The sequence below is a fragment of the Phoenix dactylifera genome, chromosome 5 (genome assembly GCF_009389715.1).
Source record: "Phoenix dactylifera cultivar Barhee BC4 chromosome 5, palm_55x_up_171113_PBpolish2nd_filt_p, whole genome shotgun sequence".
NCBI classification, from domain to species: Eukaryota; Viridiplantae; Streptophyta; class Magnoliopsida; order Arecales; family Arecaceae; genus Phoenix; species Phoenix dactylifera.
Window position 1 is genome coordinate 6,500,675 of NC_052396.1, and position 16,789 is coordinate 6,517,463.

At 42.4% G+C, this 16,789-nt stretch overlaps 2 protein-coding genes across 2 annotated transcripts; both read right to left on the minus strand.

Annotated features, from left to right (window-relative positions):
* Positions 1 to 380: 380 nt before the first annotated feature.
* On the minus strand, positions 381 to 1,164 carry LOC103716886 (CDGSH iron-sulfur domain-containing protein NEET). Its single transcript, XM_008805074.3, has 2 exons — positions 833 to 1,164; positions 381 to 701 (listed from the first exon to the last, which is right to left on the minus strand). Exons 1-2 carry the CDS (start codon positions 973 to 975, stop codon positions 602 to 604), a joined length of 243 nt encoding a protein of 80 aa, XP_008803296.2. The 5' UTR covers positions 976 to 1,164; the 3' UTR covers positions 381 to 601.
* Positions 1,165 to 7,940: 6,776 nt separating this feature from the next.
* On the minus strand, positions 7,941 to 9,750 carry LOC103716887 (fasciclin-like arabinogalactan protein 8). Its single transcript, XM_008805075.4, is given in 2 exon segments — positions 7,941 to 8,370; positions 8,373 to 9,750. Coding segments are annotated over 2 exon segments (1,263 nt in total). The 5' UTR covers positions 9,502 to 9,750; the 3' UTR covers positions 7,941 to 8,236.
* Between the last annotated feature and the right edge of the window lie 7,039 nt (positions 9,751 to 16,789).

Consider the following 16,789-nt stretch of genomic DNA (forward strand, 5'->3'; position numbering starts at 1 on the left):
ACATGTAAGTGATGGTGGTTTTGCAAGTTTATGCACACATCCTTCCTCCTATACTTTCTTTTACAAGATTACATTAACAATTTTGCATTATGTTCTTGTTGCAGTCTAATCTGTACCAAATTCGCTCCAAAAACATTAAATTTTTTATGAATTGTAGATCTTTGTCTCTTGCTGGATTCCAAACTTGTGCCTATGAGACTTCCCTCTTAATCCTTTACATACCATGAGTTAGTTTCTTTTTTGTGAAATGAAGTAAAATAAATACTCCCCACCATCCTGCTGAAAAAAAACATGACACATTAATGCAAATCTGTTCCACCTATTTTTTTTAGCCCTGACAAGATCATCACCAGAATGTTTAAATACCGTGCTAAATTTAGAGGCAAAGAACACCCATCAAGTAATAAAATGAAAACATGATCAACCTGAGAGTGGAAGTTGCGCTCTTCTCAAAGGATCATTTCCAACATACCGAGATCATGCGTACATATAATTAATTATATGGGCTCCATTCATCAGGAGACGAGCAATATCCAAGAACTCATAACAGGAACAAATTATTAAAGAAAATAAGAGGTGGAATTGGAGTCCAAATTTCACTTCACTTCTTGAGCAGCAAAGGCCCCACGTTGTCACCCGTAGCCTTGTTGTGCTTCATATGGCTCCCGTCGCACAGCGGGAACGTCCCCGACCTCCAACACCTGATCCCATCTCCCACTAATTAATCATAGCAATGTTCTTGTTTTTTGTTTTCGTTTTCGTTTTCGTTTTCGTTTATTAAAAAAAACAGAGAGAGAGAGAGAGAGAGAGAGAAGGAAAGGAATATTAATACCGGCAGTAGGCGGTGACGGGTTTGGAGAGCTCAGCGACGACGACGGAGTCCACGACCTTCTCCTCCGCCTTTCGGATCTCCGGGTTGACGCCCCCCTCAGCCCTGACCGCGACGGCGCGGCGCGGAAGAGAGACCGCCTGCATCCGCCTCTGTTTTTAGCCCTTCCGCGGTAGGGGCGTACGAGAAGCGAGCTCCCACCGTGCTCACCATAGAAGACGCCATCTCTTCGTACCGGATTATTCGCTGTCGCTCTTCTCTCTTCTTCTTTCTTGGGGGCTGCGAGGGGTAGGTGAAGGATGAGGTGGAGCCGCCGCTTTTGAAGGTGGTGCCGTGGAGAACACGAGCCCTTCTTCAGATTGGGGCGGAATTGACGATGGAGGTGCTGACACGTGGCTATATTTACCTCTATTTCTCATTCCTTCCGTGCCCTTTTAAAAAAGAAAAAAAGAACTTGATGACGTGGCAAAAGACTAAACAGGGGAACAGTACTAGGAAATGCTATGTCACTCTAGACTCTATACCGGTGGACTCTGGGTTCAATCCACAGCATATATGGGCCTTATAGCTACCGGGAAGGTGCTTATGGTTCCCATCCATCAAGCTACATAAGCATCAGGCACGGCCACTGAGTTGGTAGCTCAATAAAACTCAGCCTGGTTCCGAGTTTAAACGTACGGGCGCCGATTAAATTATAAAAAACCGGATGCTCCCTGCTCGGACACGTGGTTTGGAAGGGCATATTGGTCCTCTGGTAGCTTCGGTGATATCAGGTATGACGTACTCACACGGAAGGTTCATGCTAGAGTCCAGAGAGATAAACGCGCTAGGCCTACGGGTGGAAAAGATATGAGTAAAACTGGCCGGAGTGCCCAACACACGGTCATTTCTGCCCGTATCGAATATTCTTCTAGCGAGGTGAAGGCCCAATGGAAGCTGCTACACGGAGGGTGAGCTTGTCCCTTTCTTTTCTCTTCCCCTTTTTTTAGCAAAAAAAAGAAAAAAGCATCAAGCATGGCCGTCCAAAACAGAGCCATGCTTTTCCAGCAGGAAGACACCTAAATAACATAGAAAACTCATTCTAAAATTTCACCACTTGAATGCCGGCCCTCTTTCAGGGTTAAATTGAAAAGGATTGTTATGGACAGCTAGGTTGAGAGGCCAGAAGTCGTGGCAAAAGCTTCAAAAATGAGTCTCCACACAATGATAAAATTACTTAATTATAATCGAATTCAAAATATAAAAATAGTCTCTCTATGTATGAGAATAATGTTGTGATATTTGGCCCTCTCTCTTTCAATATAGTAAAAGCTTTGATGAAAAATTATGGAACAATATTTTTATATTATTTTAACCTTGGCCTTGTTTAAAAACACTTGATATGAATTTTTTTTAATTATTACATTGTTAAAGTGCTCGGTAACTTGGAATTGATGAATCTTGCTCATGACAGAGATGCCAAGAGATTAGGTATGAGCAAAGCATTTAGGAAAATTTAAATTAGCTTGGTTCGATAAAAAAGCCTGCCATAATAGTATAAAATAAGGTTTACAAATTGGTTCATCAATGTTTCTGGAGCAATATGCCTCCTTATAGTCAAATTCTAACTTTCAAGGATACTCCTGCAGAGGCTTGAACTTGGAACTTCCATTTTCTAGATGGAGAGGTCCGATCGTCACGATGATGGCCAGATTGCTATTAACACTCATTGCTATAAGAAAAAATCATTTGAGAAGTTAAACGGCACATCCTTTGATTATTAGCAAGGTTATCTTCCACATCAATAAGCATCGAAGTCCTTTACATATCGGCAAATTTGTCATATAACGTAGAACAAATTGACTAGACATCTCTTTGGAAAAAATGTCTCTGAAACACAACTCCTTTGCCTGTTTCCAGTGTGATGTCTGAAGCACACTCCACATATGGCCTGACCTGCGGTAAATGAATAATCAAACCTTCTCAAACCTATTAATGCTGGTTTTGGAGTTCAACATTTAATAAACCCCTGCCATCACACCAATTTGATGCAGCGAAGGAAGGAGGGACAGGAAAAAAAAATACCATTTTATCTTCTCTGGAGCTGGAGCTCGAAAACACCGCCCAAACTCGCAACCAACCAAAAAGCTTGATGTCCACCAAAGGGGTAGAAAACTAGTGAACCAGCCAATCCACTCCTGCCACGTGACAAGTCGAGATGTCAAGAGGCACGTTGGGCTTGCAGCCGAGTTTCGCCCTAGTTCAGATCCAAGTCCAGCTCATTTGAACATAGCCTCAGGAGGAGCCTGGTCCGGATCTCGGGCATCAGACGTCCAGGTTTGATTGGACCCCAACTTTTTGGGCCGGAGTTATTGGGTTTTGTTGTTGTCGGACGATTGGCCTGGCTCGGATAAGCATCAGTCGCTCTCCACCGTTTGTTTAAGCCATATTTGTTCGCGGAAGCCGAGACACAGGACACGTTTAGTTCACAAAAAAAAATAGAAGAAAAAAAGTATGGTCGATAAAAAATAAAAAAAAATTTGCATGAATACCCTTTTCAATATTAAAGTTTACATTAATATAAAATTAATATTTATATGTATATCCTAAGAAATATTTGTTTTGCTACTTTATCTTTTTTTTATCTTTGTTTTTGCATGTATACCCACACCATCTAACATTGTTAAAAAAATTAACGGTTTCAGATTAAAATAACTAAAATATTCTTAATAGATAGATGTGTAAAAAGAAATATTTATAACACGATCGCGATGGAGGATCAAAAAAAGTAATTTTAAATTTTTATTTTATTTTTAATTAAAATAAATATGATTTTTATTAACGGTGTTAGAAGAACCGTTATATTTGAGTCTTTTGTGCAAAAACAGTGTTTTAAGAGGGTACAGAAATAAATATAATTTTTAAGAGGGTATTCACTCAAATTTAAATTTTTAGAATGATATTTATGCAAAAAAATCTATAAAAAAATAAATAAAGATCTCATATCCTGTTGGAGATTTCAAAGGAGAAAAACCCATATAGAATATGAAAAAGCCAAATTCCCTCCTGCTAAAAACTGAAATAATTTTTTTTTCAATTATACCCTTAAAATTTTAAATATAATGTATTAATATCTTTTTCTTTATTAAGAGAATAACAAATATTTTATATTATTTTTTTAGAAAATAAATGCTCAACCAATTATAAGCAATTCTAAAATGTGCCATTTTCTCATGATCCACCAAAAATTAAAAAAAATACTTTCTTAGATATCATCTATTCAGACATCAATTTTTTTAAAAAAGATATTTTAATTAAAAAAATCTTCCTCTAGCATCCAAAGCATGCCGATTTCATTATTCCTTCTTGTGCCGTAGCTTAAAGTGGGTATACTGCCGCAGTGGTTCTAGTATGAAAGAATGTGAGAATAAATCCCAACCCTCTCAAGACAGCTAAGGATTCACAAAGCGACGGATTATGCGCAAGAGCCAAGGCGACGAGAATCGTGGCTCCACAGGCTGGTGTTTGTCGTGACTCATGGACGCATCAGACCATAAAATCGCATCCAACGCATACTGGACCCACCATCAGTTTATCATCCGACAACGCGTTTTTCTGCGAAGGGCCGCAAGGGTTGAAACCACCATTCGTGCTAAAAACTTAAACTAATAAAATAAAATAAATTTATTTATACATTTTATACTTTTTATTCTTTAATATTTTATTAAAATTACTACTTGTTTCAAAAGCTTAGCTCAGCATCGATCTCCTACGGCTATAGCATGACCGGTCTCAAGTGGAGGAGGGGCCTCAGTAACTAGCCTCTCATCATGGTAGGCCAAAATCCGTTCAGGGTCCGGTTGGGATGGCCTCAAGAGAATGCTTTGCAAGTTTTATTAGCTGACGAATTGTTGGGTTGGCTTCTCTACATGATGACATAATCCTGCTTCAAAAGTCTTTTATGCTCTCAAGCACAACTCTAAACAAGTGTTGATGGAGCTTGGCCATGAAGGAAATTGACAAGCAGTGAGATTAACTATCTTGTTATGAGATTGACTGATTTAAATTTTATCTTTTTCTCTCAATATAATTGATTCAGTATTATAAATAAAAAAAGAAGATTAAGAAATCTCTAGCTGATATCTTGACATATGTCGAATTATATTGTTTAAGCTAAACAAAGGCCAAGGTGTCAATTATATTATGCATGGTCTACCGTATTGTCTGAATCGGATGATATGGAACGTATCATATCGTACCAGTTTGGTATAGTATAAGACATACTGATAATCGGTACGTCAAAAAATTTCATATTGTACTATACCAAAACAATACTAATATGGCACTGGTGTTGAAATGACGAAGTTTGATATTATGTAAGTATCCAATGACCATACAAACCGTAACGAGGGAGGCGGAAACTAAGAGAAACCGTAAGCCCAGACACCTACACGGCTGCAGTAAGGTCTCAGGTTGAGTTTCTCTCTTTGTTCTGGTTTTCTACCCCGTAAGAAGAAAAGGGTGAACATAGAGTGATTTTACTGATGAACCAAATCATGTCTCCGGAACGTCCCAAATTTAGCTGGACTTGTCAGTTTGTTATTCTTCTCGCTTCCTCTAACTTCTTTTCTTTTTTGTTTCCTTGCATATTCCTAATGCTCTCTCTCTTCACTCAACCTTAAAAATAAATAAACAAAGTCTAAATCTAGCCTCAGGCTTGGAAATTAATCCCTTCAGTCAGGTCTACATTTGAGCTTGTTCCAGGCTGAGCCTGGACTCCAAGAGTCTCCGTTTTTAGCCTTGGCCAATTTAATTCCCAGAGAGCGGTTGGGGCGTTCGGAAAGGCTAATGTTTCCGTGGATTGCGCCAGGAATGGAACAAAAGTTTGTATTAAGGACTGGAGGCTCTTCACGTAATATTAGGCTATCTTCATTGATTGTCTGGAATTTTGAGGGAATCTTAGATGATACACTTTAGATCCATGGATTTCTTAATCCCGACACATTAATTAGACAACAATGCATTGATGAGGAATTACTGGATGCTTGGTGGGATTAACTTTAGTCATCGAAAGGCAGCCCTAGCATGTACACAAATAAATAATTGAATCTGGTCTGATGCAAAAGTTTCTTGATCTAAGCAGTTGCATGAAGATCGTCCTCTTTATTGCATATATTGATGGCTTTCTTTTAAATAGTTTTATTTCAAAATGCACTGAGATATACATATATTGATATTTTCATTCTTCATTCTTTTTTTAATATTTTAAACTTTTGGTTAAATCTTCGACTATTCTCCAAAAATTTTAATTCTATATCTCTTGCCAAATTTTCTGAATGTGAAGCTTGTGACCATGCTCATAGCCAATATAATCACAACATCGCTGGAGGAGAATAAGAGTATGATGCTTACTGTCCATCTTTAATGCATTTAAAGAGTGTCATTCCTTTTTCCATTATTAAAACGACTGATGAGTTGACAAATCAAAAGGTAGGGATTTGATAAATAATTATGATTGCGTGAATGAGTGGTGCAACATTTTACCTTTTCCTTACAGCCCTCAATTCTACCGTTGTTTAGCATTGAGCTCCTAGCCAAATTTCTTATTGAAGAAATCTCCTTCATTTCTTAGTAACCGACAGCGGCGTATTACCATCGAATAATTAGCAATCCATGTAAAAAGAATGTTAATAAGCTTAGTTGAATACTACAGGGACTTATTTGGTTAACCATAAATAATTTTTGTCATCAAAATATTTTTTTTTCTAACAAATATTTTTTGAAAATAATACATTTTAAAACGGCTTAGTATCTATTTTTTTAAAAATATAAATATTTATTATATATTTTTAAAAAATATTTTATTTATAAATTTTTATAATTCAAAAATAATTTTGAAAACAGAAATCTCAAATATCAACATGCTATCCCAAAACCATAAAACGAGAGCGCGGGAGACATAAAGATCAAATCAAGACGAAGCGCTTCGCGAGCCGAAGCCACGTGGGAAGAAAAGAGAGGGGAGACCGAAAGCGAATGATATCCACGGACCATGATTCTTCCCCCGCCTCATCCTCCTCAAAACACGACAAAATCTAACACCAAATCGAACCAAACCACGGTAAAACCCGCATTATTGAAATAAAAGGCCAGTATTATTAAAATTAAAGAAAAAGGGTTTTTCTATAGTCCTTCAAATCCATATACAGGATAATCTTTCAAATTCCTGGCCCGTTAGAGAAGCGACTAAGCGAGTGGGCCCACCCCGTCTAGGCACGCACATGGCCTCCTGAGAGATCCCGCCGCTGCTGTCTCACGTGCAGCTGTACTCCCCGGTCCCTTCATATCCACAAAGCTTCCAATCCTTTTTATTTCTTCAAAAACCCATTTATCATAAAAAACCAAAATAAATTACGCACATCCCCCCTCCCAACGTCACTTAAAAAAAAAAATTGCAGGCTGCACGAGCGGATCTTTCGATATGCGTCCGCCCAGCAAATCCAGTAGGCCAGCCCTATCATTATGAAAAATAACTCGACCACATTAACAAAATACATTTAGAGAAACCCAGGTGGATTGGAAGGACTATCCGTGATTCAAGATATATAAATGATGGAAAGAAATGGGGAAGCCCTACACATGCGCGCATATATATATATATATATATATATATATATATATATATATATATATATATATATATATATATATATATATATAAAATTTTTACATAAATATTTTTTTAAATATTAAATTTTATATAAATATTTTTTCAAAAATAATATTTATATGTATACCTTATAAAAAACTTATTTTACTATTATATTTTTTTTATTTTTATTTTTATATATATATTTATATAAAAATTAACGATTTTAAATTAAAATAACTAAAATAGCCTTAATAGCTAAACATGCAAATAAATCGTAATCTCAATAACAAAAAAAATTTTAAATTTTTATTTTATTTTTAATTAATATAGATATAATTTTTCGTAGAACAATGATTATATTATGGACATTTGTTATTTATATACGAAGACATGTAATATTATTATATAAAAGCACAATAATTATCAGTCGTCTTCCATTATCTCCGTGGAAAAAGTAGTAAAACGAAGAGTGATAAGACGTAGAAGAAGAAACGGTTCCTTTCAGCTAGCAACATCATGGATTAAAATAGACAGCTCTCATAATGAGAAATCCAAATATAAATGAAGACAAAGAAAAAGATAACAAATTCATGAACATGCCAAGTGCGAGACAAAACCAGGAACAGCATCATCTCTCGACTAACAAAAAAGAAAATCAGCTAACCAGAGAGAACACAGATGGAGTTGAAGAGTGAGTGAGAAAGAAAGCGATGATGAACTGTTCTTCGCTCACTCGCTCCACTCAAATCCACTTAAGATTCCATTAAAAGCTCGGCTTACAAGACGGAAGCCAGCGCCACCAACGTGGAGACCGCCGCGGCTGCCGACAGTGTCCCCAGCGGCCTCACCGCATCCGACTTCTCGTCCGCTACCTTGTCCGCGGCCGACTGCGGAGATCCCACCGGCGACCCTCGGAGGCGGACGTCGGCGGGGCCGGCGGGGACCGATGCCTATGCTTGGGCGCCTTGGCCTTCGGGGTCGGTGCCGGTGCCTCCTTGGCCGGGAGGGGAGACGGGGACGGCGTCAGCGCCGCGGGCCCCGGCGCCGGGGCCGGCGCTCTGCCGAATAGCTCGGACGGGAGGAGGAGGTTGTCGACGGTGAGGACGCAGACGGGGGTGTCGTCGAGTACAGTGCTGGCGACGCGGGAGGTGTCGACGCCGGTGTCGAGGGAGACGTCGTCGCCGCGGGAGACGACGGAGAAGTCGTACTTGCCGGCGCCAGTGGAGGCCATGGTGGCGATCCGGCCCTTGGCGCTTTTGAGCGAAGATTTGGGGGTGTAGCTGGGGAGGGCGTGGTACTGGAGGAGGGTGACGAGCTCGGCGCTTGAGAGAGAGTGGAGATCGGGGACGCCGGAGGCCTTGAAGGCCTCGTCGTTGGGGGCGAAGAGGGTGAGGCCTTTATCCATGGCGGACTGGAAGATCTTAAGGACGCCAGACGAGGCGAGGAGGGAGGCGAAGGTCTTGCAGCCGGCCTTCTCGAGAAGGGCGGTGAGGTTGGAGGAGGCGGCGGAGGGGGCGTCGAGGAGGCCAGGGAAAACGATGGGCGCAGATATCTCAAGGACAGAGAGGTTGTAGGGGACCTCGCGGACGGTCTTGGTGTAGGAGGAGTCGAGCTTGGAGCCATGGGCGGCGGCAGAGAAGGCGACGCGGCCGCCACGGAGGTTGGTGATGTTGACGAAGCCGGAGTTGCCCGGGGCGTTGCCGGTGGTCTGGTAGAGGGTGGTGGTGAGGGTGGAGCCGTGGGGGATATCATGGAGCTTCTGGGGGTCGAAGTAGTCGAGGAGGGTGAGGAGGCGGAGGGCGTTCTTGATGCCGGCCAGGGATTGCTTGGCGGCGAGGGCGGACATTGCGGCGTTAGGGAGGACCAGAGACGTCACCGTCTCCCGGGAGTTGATCTCGTCGCACACCTTCGTCCGGCTCAGGTAGCTGTTGTACACCGAGTACTCCGGAAACCCGTCCAAAATCGCCGTTATGTTGTGCCCCTCCGCCGGGGCCAACCAAACCATGAAGGCGAACAGCAGAGGGAGGTGGAGAGAAGCCATTGAGGGGCTCTCTCTCTTTCTCTCTCTACTGCTACTTTTTTTTCTATACTGCACTCTCACTACCTATCTACAGTGGTTGGGCTGTGAGTTGATAGGGGCGGTGAGGCTGGAGAAAAGGGAATAGGGAACAGCGAGACGATAAAGACGATAAAAAGGAAGGAGTGTGGGCTTAAAGTAACCATGGTGGGTTAACATAACCAGGGTTTGGATACGGGCTTCGCAGCTTCAGCAGCAGCAGCAGTACTCGGAGTAGGCACGTGCCGTCGCTGAATGAGGAGTAGGGGGCGACCCAGGCGATCGAGCCGTTGGGAGAGATATATCGCGTTCAGGGCGCGTGTATGTGAATTTATATGCGGATGCGCAAACTGTCTCCTCGTACGCTAATCAGGCGGCTGATTCTGTTCCCGTATAGATGTGTCCGTGAGTCTCATCGTACCTCCATGTGGGGGGGAAGGCGTCGGTTGGTCACAGCTGGGATTTCTTTTTGGGTGGGGTGGGTTTCTCCGGGGTATGGTCGCCTCCAAGCAGTCGGTGGGACGGGTGCTCGGGTGAGAGAAACGTGGACTGAATGATGTTTGAGATTATATGATATGGGTTACAGAAGGACGGCTACATGTTTTTGTGGTGCCTAAAGTCTAAAGTTTGTAATTTATGAACAGTTTCTATTAAAAATCTACATGTAATTCTTTGTAATGGAAGTTAGATTTTTTTTCTTTCAGGAAATAGTAATAAGTGAGAATCGTATCACCCTCTCTTCTTTTTAATCTCTCTGTATTATTCTTTTATTTTCTTAGAAAAAACCATGGGAGTGTGACGATCCATGCCTTCTTGTCATCACAGTAAATGTTGTTAACGTAGCTCTGATATGACGCGGGAATGCGAAGAATCGTGGCAGAAAGAGGAAAAGATGCGTGTGATCTGTGGACCATCGGAGAAGTTTGGTTTCCGAAGCAGCACGTCTAATTTTCTATGCTATGGTTAGAGAGACAAATAGAAGATGGATGCACACGTAATTGGCTAGAAAGTAGAATGTGAGGTGGGTGGCCACCCAGCTTGGCGTGAGCATCTCATGCATGTGGATCTTTGAAGAGCAAGCCTCGTCTGAGCCAATTTGTGTAATCATGGTGTTATGCCTTTTAGAATTCTAATTTCTATAAGAGTAGATATTGGTGATCGGAAAATTTTACCCTATACCATATATACCAATATGGTCATCCACCACGCCAATCATCTCAGTCTTTTTATTGTGGATCAATCATTGAGACAAACATATAATAAATGAAGCCCACAAAAAGAAGATGAGGTGATTGATGTGGTGCAAGCCATGTAGTGCATATGGTATAATGCATGACCGTGTCACGTATCAACTCAGAAAGAGAATTTAGAGCACGACAATAAGTTGGGAGCCAGATTGTTCGTGCATGATCATCCTCCTTGTGCAAAGCCGCTTACAAGTACATACTTGATAGTTTCTAATCCTTTAACTCATTTGTGCTTGCAATCCGCTGTATATTTTCAATCAAAATATTTAATCGGTGCAGTTTCACCACATGATAGCTAATGACTCGCTGGACCCAATATGCAAGGATAAGTGACTACTAACTAGTGTGTTGGAGTTGGAATGGGGCTGTCTAGCCTAACTTAATCTAGAGCGGGTGTTAAACAATACAAAGTGATAAATCATGGAAATTTTAACAGGTCGAAATCAATGGTTGTGTGATATTTCGCTGCTCTGAATAGTTTAGAAAGCAAACATGATTAAGCAAAGATAGCCGACCTATTATATTATTTGAGATGTACCGTGCTTCATTTATTAACAACGTTGGCTTGATCATCAAGCCTTTCACCATGATCTGTGGGACAAGCCCTAGACTGTTTGTTCCTAGAGTGATTAGCTTGCTTATTATACAGCCTTCTTTACAGTGGCTGGGTATCCTATCTCAACCTTCCAGAGAGAGACATACAGGAAAAGATACGTTGAGAGTTCAAATGTAAAAGAAGTCGCTCCTTGAAATTGCAAGCTTTGGCTCAAGTTGAGAAAGCCAACCTAGGTTCAATTGAGTCGTAAAAAATAGCCAAGACAGTGCTCTTCGTAACCATTAATACATCCAGTTGCAGAACTAAAAGCCACTCCAACTCCAAATATTCGACCCAAGCATATAATGTGGGTTGGGTTAGATTGGTTCAATCAATGTCTAGGTTAGGGTTGGGTGGGGGCTTAATTGTGAATATAATTACGGATATACAACTTTGGTTCAGGTTTGTTGTATTTCCCAAACTTTCGGTCTAAGTCCAACATGACCTAAAATCAGTTGACATTTTTAAAACCAAAAGCCAGCCCAGATTACATAAACCATGGCCCAGGCCAATGCAAAATACTTGTTGGCTTGGGATGAGACTTTGTTTAATCCGGCCTAATTTGAACTTCTCTATTCATGTCTGGAGAAAATTTGAGCACCTTTGATATACATTCCCTTTTATTTTTCAAGTCACATAATTGATACATATATTAAGGAAGGAACTTAATTCTCCAAAATTATGAACTCTATTAGTTCTCAAATGTAGGACCTTCTTAGAACGACAGGTGCAGAGGCTTGTTGAATTACAAAATTCTAATTTTGTATTTTACTTGCTTAGCAGCAAGTTGAGGTCCTGACGTAAGAATCCAAGTCTTGTGACTACATACTGCAAAATTCTTTTTGTTAAACCTTGTGTGCAAAATTCTTTGTATATATATATATATCTTAGTTTCTTGGAATGACCTTTAAGATTTGACATTTAAGTATATAAAGAATTGCAAATTCAAAAGATCTTGTCACATCTCCTTAAACCACGGAGGTCTCATTGAATTACATTAAAAAAATATTACAAAAGAAATTTGTACGAGTTACACCTTGTCTTATCATAGGAGAATAAATACATGATGGGTATTATTATTATTTTTTAATATCGAGATGAGATGTATATTAACTCTCTTAGAATCAATCTATTAACTAATGTATTTAATTTGTTTTTTCAAACAATAAGATGAAATAGATGCTTACCCAATAATAAGTTGAAGCCAGTACTTGTCTTCGGAACCACATATACCAAATCAAAACCAAACCAAACTTCTCATTCTGATAACTTATATTGAAATAAATGTAAATTTTACTGAACCTACCAACCCATAGACACACATAGCGGGCCAAAGACAGTTATGTGTTCCAAGCTTAAAATTCTTTTAAACACAATTTCAAACTTCTGAGAATTTCCAACCAAGTCAGGATTGAAGTGGGTTTGGTGGGGCTCAATCCAACTAGCACTTTGAACACGAAAGCCCACCCTTGAATCCATATCCAACTAGCGCCCGCCTCTCCTCTCTCCCTTCCTCCTCTCTTCGCAATGCTTCCCTCAAATCCCTAAATCCCCTCGCTCTCCTCCCGCCGAAGGGTACATAGGATCAAATTGAAGTCCACCAAAGTATATGCCATACATAAGGATCTCTGACCTCTAATAAGGAACATAAGATGGTGCAATAGAGATTCTTTGATATCTATTCAACTGCTGCCAGTTGTTTGGCTTGTTTAGCAACATAACAGATCCTTCAATTTTTTTTCATCCTGTTAAATCTAAGAAAAGATGCAATGGTTCTTTAATCCCCATTCAACTTCTGACTGTTGTTTGCATTGCTCAGCAACCAGATCCATTGTCAAGGATTCCTAGTTTTGATATTTTCTTCACTTTTATGTTTTATTGCTTATACATGTCCTTCTGTCCTCTGAGCTTCTTCAATTCAGCTTGACAACTCTATCTAAAGTTAATATTGCACTAATTTTGCAGACAAATGAGCCCTATCTTTTAGCCTCGGTGGCTTTTGAATATCATGCGGCAAATTGTATGCATCTGTTACTATGTTCTTGTTGAGCATTAAACCAGACCTATGGATGATCGTTGGTGCATAACATTAAAACCTCTTAGTGGTCCTCTCATTGACTTGATGGCACCTTGACAATGTGAATAAAATTGCTTTGACTTAATAGGTTCTAATCTCTGTTTGACCGCAAACACTGAGAAACAAGGAGAATTAAATAAGTTGTTGTGAAGTGAATTAATGGCGAAGTAAATCAATGTGAAAAATTCTCATGAACTCTTGTCTTGCCACTAAAGTAATTCACCAAAGCTTCCTGAATCAATCTGAGCCTTAGAATAATTCAGCTTGTCTGAAGCATGCTGATTTGGGGCAACTTGTATAGAATTAATTTGTCAGATGTTCATTGTGTAGAGTTTCAGTCAACACGATAAACAATATAAAATTACTGTACTAACATGAATGCTTGAGTAAATTTTTCCTGAAGTTATCTCCTGGAGAACCTTCCTACTTCCAGAGTATTTTCATTCTCTGTAACTTTACTCCAATACATGCAAACGGCTTCACATCGCATATGGCTTTTCAAACCTACCTGCACCTTTAACAGTTAGCACTAGAGGCCAATCAAAACATAAAACACCAATCAAGTTATTGTCAGTTCTAGTATTTGACATGTAAATGAAATTTCATATCAATGGTTCAGTTCTCAAGCCAACCCTTTCATGTTCGATGGATTAGGTGAGTTCAGTTGATTGAGACTCATGAGAGAAGAGAGAGGAAGAAGGCGGATGCTTCATGCTTGAGAAGAGGGTAATAATAAAAGACTATGGAGTATTAATTTAGCTATCAGTTTCGTTGTTGCATAGAGGATAAACACTTGTCTTCTAGCTCATTCTGCCCTCGCTATTTCCTTTTGAGGTTATAAACTGCTTCAAGCCCATGGCGATGATTCTAGGCTATTTCGATGGTGAATATTTTGTCAACTTGCATATATTTTCGCTCCAAATAATTTATTTTTGTTGTTTTGGATTTTGCTGGAATCTTATTACATTCTTTGTTGTGCTTTTAGTCTCACGTCCCTGTACTTTATTCCAAATGTCACACTTTTAGCCTTTTTTCCCCTGTTTAACTAATTAAACCTTTTCTTTTTCTGTTTTAGAATACAAACCTGATAGTCCACAAGCTATATCATCTATCAAATCTTGGAATACCTAGATTTTAAACCCTAAGAAGGAGGAGCTCCATCATGCTAAATCTTCACAAGGACTTTAGGAACATGAAATCCACAACACAGAAAGAAGGCAATAACTTGTTAATCTTTGTTGAGGGAAAAAATAGACCACCCCACACGTACAATTAAAGCACCCAAATCTGACAACAAGCCTGAGCTTATCATGCAGGCCGAGCTCAGAAGGCCGAGCCGAGCTCATCATGCAAGCCGAGCTCAGAAAGCCGAGCCGAGCACAGCAGGCTGAGCTCAGAAAACCGAGCCGAGCTCATGCAAGCCGAGCTCAGAAGGCTGCCAAGCTCATCATGCAGGCCGAGCTCATCATGCAGGCCGAGCTCAGAAAGCCGAGCCGAGCACAGCAAGCCGAGCTCAGAAAGCCGAGCCGAGCTCATGCAAGCCGAGCTCAGAAGGCTGCCAAGCTCATCATGCAGGCCGAGCTAATCATGCAGGCCGAGCTCAGAAAGCCAAGCCGAGCTCAGAAGGCTGCCGAGCTCATCCATGCTGCCGAGCACAGAAGGCCGAGCTTCGAAGACCGAGCACAGCAGGCCGAGCCGAGCTCAGAAGGCTGCCGAGCTCATCCATGTTGCCGAGCACAGAAGGCCGAACCAGAAGGCTGCCGAGCACAGAAGGCTGCCGAGCTCAGAAGGCCGAGCACAGAAGGCCGAGCACAGCAGGCCGAGACAAAAGGCTGAGCTGACCTCAGAAGGCCGACCTTGTCGTCTATATGTTGCGGCCATGCCCTGCAGCAGCCTTACCGCACCATGTTTTACTTGCCGGCCACGCCACGACATATTAATTAGGAACCATACTCTGCTACGACTGTCAACGCCTCAATGTACTGCACTGCGCGTCTCAAGCAAACTCTGGCTGCACGCCATCTCCCATGATGGGAACGGGCCATCCACGGCAACTCATTACTTCCACGCCCACGTCCAATCGTGACGGTAACCCATTAATTCGCCCAGTCACATCACAGGTAACTCTGCCACTCTCCCTATAAAAGGGGAGCTTCTCCCTCTAAAAAGGGGGCTGGAGGCTTCTTCCTCCCAAGAAAATTTTTCGGACTTCACATACAGTCCCCCTCTCCTTCTCCAAAATTAAGCCCCCCTCTGACTTAGGCATCGGAGGGCCGGCGCCGGAAAAGCCCGGCCACCGGCTTCTTGCAGGTCCCCCGGAGGACGCCGCTCGCCGACGGATCGCCGTCCGCCAGTGTTCGCCGGAGCTCCTCCTCTTCGGTTCGCGGCCGCCCCCGGGTCCAATTTCCAGCAACAGTTGGCGCTAGAGGAAGGGCCGGCTTCTTGCAGGTCCCCCGGAGGATGCCGCTCGCCGACGGATCGCCGCCCGCCAGTGTTCGCCGGAGCTCCTCCTCCTCGGTTCGCGGCCGCCCCCGGGTCCAATTTCCAGCAACAGTTGGCGCTAGAGGAAGGGCCCGAGTTGTGGCCATGAAACTAAGGAGCAGAGGAGTCTCTGATACCTCCCGGCATCATGCTCCAAGCCCCGGGCGCTCAGTCCAGAATCCACCACCAAGACCTCCGGCAGATCAAGCTCCACAAGTCCAAACCGAGCACTTCGACGTGCTAGTGCAGCAAGTCCAAGCGCTAGCCATTGCAGCCCAAAGCCTGCAACAAGTGGAGGCTCCTCCTGTGCCGCCTCCACGGGTTCATGTTAAGCAGAGGAAGAAACTTTCTCCCGAGTCATCTCGAATCAGGCATGGCTCCCGCTACAACGACGTACGTGGGGGCAACTAGTGAGAAGTAGTAGCCCAAGTCTCACATCAACGAGTTGGAGGAAAAGAGAAATAAAAGCTGAGGTCTGGAGAAGGAGAGTTATGTACTCCCTCCTCATGGGTGTAAGTCCTTACGACGGCGCTCGTGACGTTGTTCTCCTTCAGAGCGTCGCCATCACCGAAGCCCCGGCCGTGCACAGAGGGCTGCCGAGCTCATCCAGGCCAAGCTCATGCAGGCCGAGCCGAGCTCAGAAAGCCGAGCTCGTCATCCACATGCTGCAGCCATGACCTGCAGCAGTCTCATCCAGGCCGAGCTCATGCAGGCCGAGCTCAGAAGGCCGAGCTCGTCATCCACATGCTGCAGCCACGACCTGCAGCAGTCTCATCCAGGCTGAGCTCATGCAGGCCGAGCCGAGCTCAGAAAGCCGAGCTCGTCATCCACATGCTGCAGCCACGACCTGCAGCAATCTCATCCAGGCCGAGC